A 12,962-nucleotide genomic window follows, 5' to 3' on the forward strand; every position below is an offset into this window, starting at 1 on the left:
GCTCCCCGGCGATGGGGATGAGGCAAGACAGGACGGGATGCATGCCGGGGGCGTAGGGCCTGCCCCGCAATCAGGGTCCAAAGCCCTCCCCGGGGCCTGGCCTGCGGTTGGGACACGGGGGCCACTGAGGCGTGAGGATGCTGTGGGTCCAAGCGGAGGCAGCTGCAGATGCGCCGCAGATCCCGGCGTTCTCGGCGTGGAAATGGATGATGACTCACATCCAGCCCTGACTGCACGGCCCGTCTGGCAGCCTTGAGATTAGCATAGGGCTGGTTGGGCCACCCCAGAAACGGTCGCGACATCAGGGAGCTGAAAACCAACTTCCTTGAGGTTCATCGAGGCCGGTTTGTAAACTGCCCCGCCACATTGCCAGCACGGACAGCAGTCGGATGCAGCAAAGGCTCCTGCGATCATCAGATGAAAACCAGCAGTGAGAACAAGGGATCTTGTGGAGCACAAAGAAGTGCCCAGCACTCGGTTCGCTTTGGCACGTGCTTATCTGTCTTCGGGTGTTGTACACCAGACAAAAAAAAAGTTTGCGATACTAGCAGCCTTTTAGAGAGCGACTGCCTATCAGGAAAATCACTTTGAGTTCCTCCTGAAATGTTACTGTTAAGAAAGAGGCTGTTGATGAAGATAAAGAGGCACGTGCTCCGTGTGACCAGTTAAGCTGTCTTTTAGCTACAGTCAGATTCTCACTCTTTTTCCCCACAGTCAATCTGAAAATGAGAGCAGTGGGCAGAGAGGAGAGAGGCAGAGGGCAGAGTACATGTTGGCTCTGGCCTGGTCTTGCAGCCTGAAAGACAACTCGGTTGACCTAATGTGGGGTTTTCCTTTGCTGTTGTACGTGTGCCTCTCTCGTGTATATAAGGTGGTAGACAAATAGGGGAAGGGGGCAGACTTTCTACATCTGGATGAACAAAAAGGTATTAATTAGTAATATATTAGGTCAAAATCAGGCAGTTTACTTGTCACAGTAACCACACAAAAGGAATCAGCCGGGTTGTCTAGCTCTAGTCCCAGTCTTTGTTGTTCAGTGCCTTTATCCTGGATCTGAATCTGAAGGAAAACGTGAAACCACTGCTGGTGAAGTTTTATGGATTACAAATTGGAGACCAGTAAACAATTACCAGGATGAATCTGTTCAACAAAGCAGGCTTGGTACCCTGGTAATCTGGGCTGAGCCAGATAAGGAATGTGTTCATGAGGGTCCTAGCTTGAGATACTAAAAATGTAGGCCCTGTTACAAGACAAGAGGCTGTCTTTACCTACCCCAGGAAAAGCAACAGTGAAGCAGTCAGGGCACCGACCTGGGGAGGTGGAAGGGTCTGTTCTGCCCAATTCAGACCAGGGATCTGAACTTCAGCCTCCACCTCCCCGTTATCACTGGACCATTTTGGGGTGGGTCTCACTCAGTCTGTCCTGTTGGGCCAGAGAGGGGGTGGGTGAGCCTCTTGTTTTAAGCAAAAATTCCCTGAGGTTATCAGTTTGGAACCTGTTGCATTAATTAAGACAAGAATTGTACAGCTTCTCTTTCCTGCTCAGATTGATTCCTGCTTCCCGACATGTCACTTTTTCCTTCCTGCAGTGCTGATGGGGAGTATCTTCAGTATCCTGCTAATCACTATGATCCTGATGGCAGTGTGCGTCTATAAGCCCATTAGAAGACGGTAGCAGAGCACGAGTGGCTGGCTGTCAGAGGAATACTAGATCAATCACATTGCATGTGGAAACTTTGGGATCAAAGCACTGGTACTTATTACAACTGATGTGCTATATAGCTGCTGTAAAACCAACCTGACTTGTACCCCAAGCTCTGGCTTGTAAGCACCTAAGTCATTTGTGAAAGTGGCTAAGGGTCTCTCTGTTCTAGCATAACCAGTTGTTCTTTTGCAGAAACACACCCACACCTGCTGTAGTAGAGCAACTGCTTTTAAAGACACTACAATTAGGGTCTGGAAATCTCATCCCTCATTTTCAGGAGTTTGTACCCTGGACAGACCCAGATATTCAAACATGAATGCCTAAAGTTAGACAACGACTAAATGTGGCCATCAGCCTGGCAGCACTTCTGTATATGTCTAACTGAGCACTTGTTTGGAAACATTAGCTGCAAACTGCACTTGGCATTTGTCCTAATCCTGACAAGAGAGGCTACTACTATATGAAGTCTTTTACTTTGCTAGTGTCCATAGGAAGGCTTTTCCGCACAGATTTATTGCATTGTTGAGTCCTGCTCTTGGCTCCTGCATGGGTTTGTGATAGCAACAAACTTCATGGATGCTAAACACAGCATCTACATGATTCTAAAACAACACACCACACTTTACAAAGAGTGGGTCACATACCATTTCTGCCAGTTACTGATTAAACACCACCATAAACCTGCCAAAGTCCATGATATCTAATCTCTTACACACCCAGTGCCCTAACAAAGTATCTTGTCAGGAGTGACATTATAAAATGGAAAGCTTGAGTTTTGATTTCTCTCCTAAACATCATTAGTTTGCAAGTAATTGCATGCATCAGATTGCATTTTCAGGTTTTATAGTTTTAAGGAATTCAGTTTTCTGCTCTAGCATGGAGTATTGCTGGTTTCTAGCATTGTCTTATTAAAATCACTTAAGACAAACATCCACCAGAATGAGAAACCTGGCTTTGTAAAGATGGCCGTATGCACATATCTGAACTGGAATACAGAAATGTGAGACAAACAAGGCAGGAAAAACATAGTTGGTTTGCTAAGTACTTTTAGCTGCTTTTTCTGGAGCAATAGACTTGCACCAAAATACCAATGTAGTTTGTTTGTGTGGAGACCAGTCTGTAGCTTCTGACTTGGCCTGACCAAACACTTACCTTCTTGGCTGTGCAGTAGGCTTGGGTCACTAGAAGTGACAGTGGAAATTTCTAAAAACCTGAAATTTACAGGAAAGCCAGTCACATCTCTGTGGAAGCAATGCTGCTTTCAAATCCTTCTGGAAGCATTCTGTTTTAAGCTAGGGGCAGCTCTCAGTCATATGCATTGTCTGTAATGAATGTAAGTGTTTACAGTTGCATATACATGCTGCTATTTTTATTTTGCACTGTTATAAATGTCAATTGGATTTTGCTTTGGCATATTATATTTAATGAAAGATTTTGTTTTAATTTATTTACCATTCCAAATTTCACTTCTGGACTAACCATATGTCGGTTTGTATTAGTCTTAAACCTTCTATTGTGTCTTACTTGATGTCTGCTGGTTTAGTTTAACTGAAAAGCACTGATACTTGTTGGAAATAGTGATGATTCCTGGGTGCTTACCTGTTTTGTAACGATAGATAGTGTTTGTACACAGCCAATTGCTATGATGCCCATTCTGAGTAAAACATGAGTAAAAGTTCAAGCAAAGTTCTTATTCTCTCTCTTCCATTTTTGTTCCCCTCCCCGACACTCACCGCACGGTATTCCATTGCTGGCAGTCTCAGTCTGCCTTCATCTCACTGAACGTTACACATCCTCCTTTGTTAGTATGGTATTGATGGAAAGCACACTTGTAGCTACAGTTCTGCCAAGTCATAGCTTGCATTCATTCTCCACTCCGTGCAAGATCTTTTTATACAAATAAAAAGCTAACCAAATACTCAGTCATTTGTGAATGCACGTTCTGCACATGCTACAAGACCGCTATAACATCAGTACCCTTAGCCGCTAACCAGTAGCTTCCCTCACCTCAGCAGGACTACAAAAATGGGTAAGAACTGGTAGAGACCCTAGGGCTTGCTGTAAAGATAGACAGTAAAGCAAAATGTTTACAAACACCCACTGTGCTGGGTAGTTTGGACAACTATGGCAGGACTCTCAAAGTCACTGAGCATTTGCAGCACCTAGAATCCAGTGGCTCAGCACCTGTGAAAGTCGGGTTACAGGTGTGTTAAGAGAGGCACCTTTTCTTGTCTAAAAGAAAATGCTTATTTTTCTGTCACCACATGCTGAAGTGTTCTCTCTACCTGGAGGATTGAGCCTAGCAGTAATGATGTTTCAGAGGGGCACCTCCGTGGTGTTTGATTCATGGGTAGCATCCAGCTAATAACAGGTTACAAGGAAAAGTTGGATCATTGCGCCACTTCACTCATTCATGGACAGATATCAGCTCTCTCTCTGGCTTAAGTTTCAAAGAGTCGTTCAGCTATTTTGAATGCATACCTTTATAATTTAGGAAACACTTTGATTGCAGGTTTCTTTGAGACCAAGGGCAGCAGCTGACTCACAGCTCTCCATTGCAGGAAATAAAGAACCACTTTACACACTTAAGAAGGACAAGCATTTAGGAAAAAGTGTAATCACTTGAACTGAATATGCAAGAAGGCAGCAGTCTGTTTATTACCAATGTGACAGCAGCTTTTGTAATAGGCGCACTTAATTTTTATAATTCATTAAACGTAGCCTTGGCAGACATTGGTGTAAGGATGCCGAATAGTTCTGCATTCCACCTTCCTGAAGAAGTAGCCTACTGAAAAGCTACCAGAGCAAACAAAATGATGGTCCTACTGAGGATGGCACATAGACCTGCCTTTGAAGTCAACGGTACTAAACATCTGTGGTTCCTAGTGTTACAGCTGGTCTTAATTTCGTTTTTATCCCTACTGCTATTGTACTGCAGTACTCAAAAGTCAAGAGTTAGCAATTTGGATTCAGAAAAGTTTGCTTAGCTCTAAAATTATAGACTAGTCCCTAGTCTAGTCTGCCTTCATCTCTAGTTCTGCATCTCAATATTTTAATGAAGAAACTGCACTGCTTCCTCGTTAACTTTTGGATCGCTGCTTCAGAAAGAAAAATGTCCAAATTAAGCTGTGGACAAATGAAATTGCAAATGTGCACAACTGCTTGAAACCATTCATCCTAACCTTCATCTCCTTTTTAGAAACTTGTATGGGCCTACTGTGCAGATCACATGGAGATTCAATAGGATGAATTTGTAATAGTTAATTTGCACTGTACTGCAATTCATAAAAGCTGATTACAGCTTACTTTTTCTAAAGTAGTACAACATGAATCAGGTATTCTACATAATTTCAAAGAAAGAAAGAACCTTACAGAAACTTGACTTTAGAAAGAAGAATGTTGGCCTTTTATAAAAAGCATGTTGCAAATATCAAATATGCTACCCCATTCTTTTCTGTTTCTATTCCCATCTCCTTGACACCTGCATGAGTACAGATAAGTCATGTCATCAAAAGCGCTTTAGTCTAAAATGCCTCATTTGCTTTGAAAATATTTATTCCGTGCCAATCTCCAAAAGATTTCAAAACATAAGATTCAAAATTAAACATAAATGTCAGAAAATGTCTACATGGATTATGCATTTAAAAGTATTTCATTAGCTGAAATCAGTACTACATATTTGATAACTTTATACATGATAATGTCATATTTAAGCACAAAAAAAAATCAAATGGGGATAAGCGCATACCTATTAACCAAATTTCAGATGTCAGTTATTGTGCTTCAAGGTAGAAGTTACAGAATTATTCATGTGTACAGTGCAAGACTGTTTGCAACAGAAAACAATTCAAAGGAACATAAAAGGTATTGAGCTCCAAATCAAAGTCTGTGAACAGGCTAGGCCTCTGGTAATCAGGACTCTTTTGATAAAGCCAAAGAGAATAAGACTTGGGCTTTGATTTAAGAGGAGTATTTTGAGAGAGCAGGGCATTCTGCTTCTAGAAAATAAGGAGCTGCCACGAGCACAAATTAAAAGTTTTCACATTAGTAACTCCACAAAAACTCTCAAGCTCATATAGTGAATTCTAAGAGGTTATGCAGATGCTAAATCGCTGCTGGGTTATTAATAAGCATTCAAGAAAGAAAAATGAACAAGCCAACAAAATAAAAAATAGCTTTGGACATTTCCCTGAGAGGCAGAGGCAGAATCAGTTGAGCTGGTATTCCATTTGCCTTGCCTGTGAGACCATGCACTCTCTCTGTACTCTCCGGTTTTGCTCTGCCAACATGCAGATATGAGGCAGGGCTTCTGCAAGCAGCCACCACTTCCACAAGACACAGTTGTTCCATTCCCTACATGCTGTTATCCTGGACTATTAACTGAAGCAAAGGTCTCATGTAAAAATACGTGATCATGTAATTGAGGATTTCATCCCTAGAAGTATGCTTTAAAAGCCAGAGTAAGATTATATAGTACATCATATAATCACCCCTGCCAAAATGCGTAAGCTTTTTAAAAGCAAACAAAAAACCATTCAATTATGGAACCATACGAAAGGAGAGGAGCAGACCCAGTTTCCATAAGCAGGGAATGGGTCGTGGAGTCAGTCCGGGGCTCCTGGGCTCTTGCTGCTCCATCCTCCTGTTAGAACAGCATTGGCTGGGTCTTCCCACCACCCCCACTCAAAAGTGCCCCTTCCTCTCAGGGGCTGAGGGGAGAAAACTGCTTCAGCAACAACTCTGCCTGCCTGTTCTTCACTTCAGAAACAGATAATCTTGTTTTCCCTATAACTACTAAAGCGCTTATCAGAAATAACCGATTAGAAAACCAGACAAATGCTTTCAAAGAGAGTAGTGCTTTTATTTCCGCGTAAGGAGGTGGAAAATTTATCTGATACTTTGTGACTTGTCAAAAATACAAACACAAGGCTTAGTCCCTTTTATGCAGCTGTGAATGGCACAGTAATTCTCTACCAAGAGAGGAACAATCATTCCAATGTATATTGCTGCCTATGGTTAAAGTAAATGACTTACAGTGTAATTGCCAATACCAAATATGCTATTTAGAGATGAAATTAGTTTTACAAATTGAAAGCTGCGTAGTTGGAAAGAACATGGTGCTGATTATATGAGTCCTAGTATACATAGGAGGAACTGTAGTAAGACTGTTACCTGAAATGATGATTAGGAAGGTTAAAACAGAGTTTGAAGTTACCAGCTAACTCTTACCACTGACTGTCATGTCTGTTCTATTGCGAGTTACACTGGATAACAGTCTGTCACAAGGAACCTGATCCAGCTGCCTTGTTTTGTCTGAGTAACAAGTACAGAATCAGATCACACATACCCTAGGCTCTTTGCACTTCTGCCTGCCAGAAGTAGCAAATATTGCTCAGTAATATATTTGACTACACCAAGACATTAAGGGTGTTCAGTATGTATTGATGGCATGTGTCTGACAGTCACAGCACAAATGCTGTGTACGCTGAGCAAAGTGCAAATAAAATAGCTAAAAAATATACAATATGAATAAAGACCTGAGAGAAGTTGGCTAAAATATACTCCTGTATTGTTGTTGATACCATTTTTAAGAGCAACTGTACTGGCTTGTCTTAAAATCAATAAAAAGATTTAGTTAAAAAAATATATGTATTCACATGAAGGATGTACATTTGAATTTAAAAAAGCAACACGTATTTCCCTTTCAGATGACAAAGAACTATTAACTTCCTTACTAATAGGTGTACATCAACATTTCATCTCATTTCTTCTCATATGAATTCAGCCTGCACAAACTAAAAAAAATGGATCTTTAAAAAGCACCTATTTCTATTACGTATTCTCCTGCTGCCCTCTTTGATTGTGTGAACTAGCTGGTCTTGAATCATAAGGAGAGAAACTGCTACTATGACAGATGGTCCCATTTTACCATATAAAATTTCTATTAGCTACCTGTTTTGCCTGTGGCAAGAAAGCCTTCGCTTAATCTTGAATGAGTCCCTTTAGCATGGATTAACTCTTTCAAGTTTACATATCTTCTCTATTAATAAGCATGGCTGCATGTTAAACTGTCAGTAACTGAAAAGAGATTTCTCTAGGCCTTGTGTATCCAAACCTAATGGAAAACACCTGTCAGTATGAAAGTGTACTGCTCACATTCTCCTCCCTATGGTAACTGGAAGAGACAAACAGCAAATGGCTTTGAGATACTCAGAAGAGACAAAGTAAATTAATATTTCTTTGGTAGGTGATGAGGAAATCATCCTTCTGATCTCCCCACAAAGTGAGTTGTAAAACTCTGCTGCACTTCTGCATCCCAATCCCAGACCAAGTCTCCAGCTGTTCTTGGATAAATATATTTAAGTGCAACTCTTCTCTTTCAAGAAATGTCAGGACAGTGTTGTCTGGGAGCCACATGCAGATCCCCAAGTTCTCCAGCTGCTTTTACCTTGAATCATGGAGGCTGCAGCCTAAAGAAACTATAGATCTTCATGCACGATACTCTGGGGACTTGGATCAAGATGGAGAACTGCATGCAGAGACTGGAAGACTTTCTGAGCCACATTGCTATCCTAAAGACATGACAAAGGTGGTGAGAATGTCCTTGACCGATGCTACCCATGAGTGACCCTCAGGCTCCAAGCTGCTGTGGCTGTCAGTTTGGCCATCCCTATTTCTGAAGATCCATGGGTGAGCCTACTTTTCCAGGAGAGAACGCTGCAAAGCTTGTTGAAGCTCTGCTTCTTCCTCCTCATGGCGCCGTCTCTCCTGCTCCTCCTGTTCTTTGACAGACAACTCCATGGCAAGCTGCAAGTCTTTGTCAAAACTGGAAGGCACGACAGGGGTGCTGGAGTGTGGATTACTTGTGAGATAGCTCTCCTGCAGTGCCCTGGTGAGAGAAACAAAGTTCCAAGAGACATATATCCCACTTTTACTTCATTTTTTTCCTATAATGGAGTCTTTCCTTGCATTCTCTCCAAGACACTTAACAGCAAAATAGGCTCCTTTACTGAAGGAAAAGGAAGCAATTGCTAGGACAGTGAGAGAAAGGAGCATGTTCTAGGAGTCATGAAGTATCCAGTCCAAAATCCATTTCTCTCTGAAAGTGCCACATGGCGATGGCTCAGTTTTCAGCAGGCCTCTTAAAGCGCACACACTTCATTTATAAGCAGAACCATCTGCCAGTACACAACAGGCAGGAAGATAACATTTTTAAGGCATGCACAAAATATTTCTTTCTTCCTCTTGCAAGCACAAACCACATATACCGCAGCCTGTTTTCAGAGGGTCAATAGAAATTTGCTCCTCAGTTTATACAGAGCACATAACTTATATTTAGAAAGAAACAAAACATTTTGTGTCAAATACTCAGTATATCAGAATCAAATTGTCCTGTTAAAGGTACTGCATTAGCAGGTGTTGCAAGAAAAGTAAGAACCTTGAACTCTCTTAAAAAAGTAAAGAGTCTTTGGTTTTGAAAGTGATCATGGTTTGAGCAAAGAAAAACTCCAGTCCTAACACTGAGCTAACAAAGCCAAATTCTGTTATCCAGGGAAACTTTGCTGTATGTTCTTGCTTCTTAAACCTGTTAACATAAGCTGCATCACAAAGCAGGTATCTGGGCATCTAGTCTTGCAGCCACAAGTGCTTAGGCTTTCTGATATTTACATACAGAAGTGTAGTATTCCTTTGCACTGCTTTCCACACTAACACATGGTTTGGCATCACAAGTTTAAAAATTTTAGAGAAATTAAATTAAGTTACCTCTGATACTGTATATTAAATTCCGGTGAATAAGCAACTGCTCCATTGGAGTGCATTCCCAAAGCTTCCTGGAGGAAAAGATACCACCATGATTAACTGATCTGCTATGTAATTCATATATGAATTTCTAAGTCACATATGACTTTTATTGATGCTTACTGTGACCCATTTCGGAAGTTTCAAAAGAACCTTCAAGGAGGATAAACACTCTCAAACTCCTTTCCCACAATTTTTTGCAAAGATTCACATAGGAGATATATATACACACACGTACCTTGGTACAGATTCAGAGATGAATCCTCCTACACCGAGTTCACATACAAATATTTTAAGATACTGCTTTGCCGCACAATACAAAGGTGAACCGAGATGCTATCTTTGAGTTGGCACATGATTGAACAGGCCACCATGTAACTTTTCATAAGTCAAACCCAGGCCTGATGTTATACTTCATCTGATGAAAGAACAGACACTGAAAAGCTGGCTGCTCAGACTTACTTTATCTGTAGTAGACTCGAACAAACTCTGCTGAATGGCAAACTGCATTATCTCATTATCTTCATCTTGCACATGCATGTTTCTACCATCATCTTGAACATGGTAAGATTTGGGGATCTCAAACACAGACTGGTCAACCTCAAAATTAGAGCCTGTACAAACCAGAAACATACATACAGCTACTGCACACTTACTGCTTGTTAAAACAAAACTCAGTTATCGAAGCCCATCTGCATTTAATAAATGAAAACCAACCCCCAAAAAACTCAGACAAACCACCCATAGAGTATGTCAGAATGGGGAGCTACAAGTACTTTGCTGTCACCAGGTAGGGGAAAAACAGATTAACACTGATGCCAGAACGTTTTACAACCAGTAAAGCCAAAATATGTGGCACCAGAGAACTAAGCTGGATTTTGACAAGTTGGGAAGGAGTGGGGGAGAGAGCAAAGCAAGCCCACAAAAAATAAGCAGCAATGAAGTGCAGCAAGCCACTTGCCAAGTTGCCCATTGACTACATAAACAAAACAGCTTATAACATGCACACAGAACAACTCAGCATTTATATCCAGTACTCCCCATTACCAATCCTGATAGTGCCTTAACACTACTTCACACAAACAGGTTCCACATTAGCAAGAGAGGCAACAGCACTTGATTCCAAAGCCAAAGGATTTTACACTCAGCAGAACAATCTAGAAAACATGCCAGGGCCAAAGTTCAGGCATCTCAGTAGGGCGTCAAGTGACAAACAGGGTTAATCAGTTTGGCAAACACATTCCAGATACGTAGGTATACTCATGCATTAGGCTTTCCAGATTGGTACAGACTGAACTACAGCTTACTGTAGTTTAAGCTTTTGTTCCATCCAGATAACAGGTTTGCTTTACCCCACACCATTATTTATAGCAATAGAAGCTATTGTGTATACCCACCACACTTTTACATTCCTTACCCAGATCACACTGATCACCTCCTGCAGCTTGCGATGAAGTTTTGTCAGCTGTCCTGCAACCATTGACATTTTCAAATGTAATTCGAGCATTCAGCACATGGAATAAGGGAATTTCTGTAAGGAGAAGTACAAGCTTTCTGTGAGAACATGTGGGGTCTGCTGCATCTTAGTTACAGCAGTATCAGCCATTTTTACACATTTAGCACATGCATTCCACAGACAACGAACTGCACATCAGTCCATGAGAAAGTCAAGTTAACTGGAGGCAGTCTCTCTCACACACTTAGTCTTGCACAAATGCAATTCTTGGACATTCACTATATTTCTGTGAAAGTTGGATAGTCTCTCCAATGTACCAGTTGCTGTTCATACTGCACTCTTGACAGGGACATGCCTTAACATCATTTGGAAACTGCAGCTAAGGCAAAATGCAGCAGTCTCTTTAGCAAGCAACATGTCCATGAAGAGAGCACCTGGTATTCTGCATCATGTCCTACAATGGATACTTGAATGAAGTTTACAATTGTGTTTGACTTACGCAGCCACAGGAGCTTAGGTCCTAAATCTCAAACTGACTCCTAAGATTTTACAACATTTACAGTATTTCACAATATATTGAAAGCACTTGGGCTAGTAAGAGGCTAACAACTGCTAATTCTTAGGGGCTTGTCTTTGCCTTTGGAATTCACTTCCCTGTGTAAACTTTCAAAGTGTGGATTTAATGATGATCAGCAAACATCAATATATAGTTCTCTGAACCAGTTAGCTTCTAAGATGCCAGCCTGACATAGCTTCAGCCTGATTTCACACTAACCCAGCTAACTAGCTCACTCTGCACTCTATCAGCATACATGGTAGGCTTGGCTATATTTCCAGATTTGTCAATGAAAACATTGGTCAGATGACAGGTAGCATTTTCAGATGTCAAGTTCTGTCCAGTTTTTAATTCTTGTGTTGTGTTGGGAGGTTGTCAATGGTAATACATGGGAAAAGGTTGCTGAGCAGTACCAATTTTGACAGGAAATCCAGGTGGGAACTCCAAAGTGATGAAGTCTTTCAGTCTAGCAAAATGAGCACTAGTTCTGGCCATCAGATCAATGATGGGAGTGACCTGCTCCACAAGAGAAAGGGGGAACTCCTCACTCATCCACAACGTGGCTTTAAACCTGCAACAAAGTCGCATAGGAAGGCTTCAAGAAGGTTGGAACTTTTTTAACACAGCACAGCAAAATACCTAGCATTTTCTGACAATACTTCTAGCATCTTGGAATGGATTATGAGGCTTTAGCACTAAATGTGTTTCAAGGCTGGAACCATTAATTTGTGTTAAGGGTGGGATTTTCAAGACATGTACAGTGTTAGCCCAACTCTGCTTCTACTGGCTTCATGAATTAGGACAACTGAGCATATTTTAAAATGCCACCCTTAATTTATTCCCTCTTGGAGAACAAAGGGGGAGTTTTATTCTAAAAATTCACACATCTTCTAAATGCAAAACAGCAGGAGATTCGGCAGGAGGACATAAAACAGTAAGCATTTAAGACAAGATTATTTCTCACTTTTGTGTTCTAATGGTGACTTCCTTGGGTCTTCCTATGTCTCTGTCTTTCAGCTCAAATTCTGGATCAAAGTATTCCTCCAGAGTAATGGCAGTTGGGTTGTTTATTGTGGCATACTCGGTGGTGAGATCCTGTAAGAATCAAACACCACAAACCTGGTAACTGTTACAAAAAGCATCAGCCTGCATCTCAGATTCTAGAGCAGTAACTGGCAGCTGTGCAACACAGCTCTCTCTCCATTTAAATCAGTAATGACATGTGTACTCACAAAAACAGGACAGATTAAAAGAAAGCTCCAGATGAACATGTACTTTCATCCAAAGTATAGATCTCAAAAAGTTTTACAGACAGGAGAGTCTGCTTCCAAATATGTACTTTAGCTCATACATTATGAAGATTTCATAGATTTCATAGACATTAGGGCTGGAAGGGACCTCGGGAGATCATCGAGTCCAGCCCCCTGCCCAAAGGGCAGGAAGTCA

The 12,962-nt window shown here is 41.3% G+C and overlaps 1 protein-coding gene across 1 annotated transcript in view; it reads right to left on the reverse strand.

Annotated features, from left to right (window-relative positions):
- Nucleotides 1–6,541: 6,541 nt before the first annotated feature.
- Nucleotides 6,542–12,962, reverse strand: part of ANKRD13A (ankyrin repeat domain 13A) — a 17,753-nt gene continuing 11,332 nt past the window's right edge. The window contains exons 10-15 of the mRNA XM_019538680.1: nt 12,481–12,611; nt 11,930–12,087; nt 10,922–11,035; nt 9,967–10,118; nt 9,469–9,536; nt 6,542–8,593 (exon numbers count right to left, since the gene is read on the reverse strand). Of these exons, the coding sequence (XP_019394225.1) occupies nt 8,401–8,593; nt 9,469–9,536; nt 9,967–10,118; nt 10,922–11,035; nt 11,930–12,087; nt 12,481–12,611 (816 nt within the window). The 3' untranslated portion in view covers nt 6,542–8,400. The remainder of the gene's footprint in view (nt 8,594–9,468; nt 9,537–9,966; nt 10,119–10,921; nt 11,036–11,929; nt 12,088–12,480; nt 12,612–12,962) is intronic.

This window comes from Crocodylus porosus, unplaced genomic scaffold (assembly GCF_001723895.1).
Source record: "Crocodylus porosus isolate Cpor-Errol unplaced genomic scaffold, CroPor_comp1, whole genome shotgun sequence".
In the NCBI taxonomy this organism is placed as follows: Eukaryota; Metazoa; Chordata; order Crocodylia; family Crocodylidae; genus Crocodylus; species Crocodylus porosus.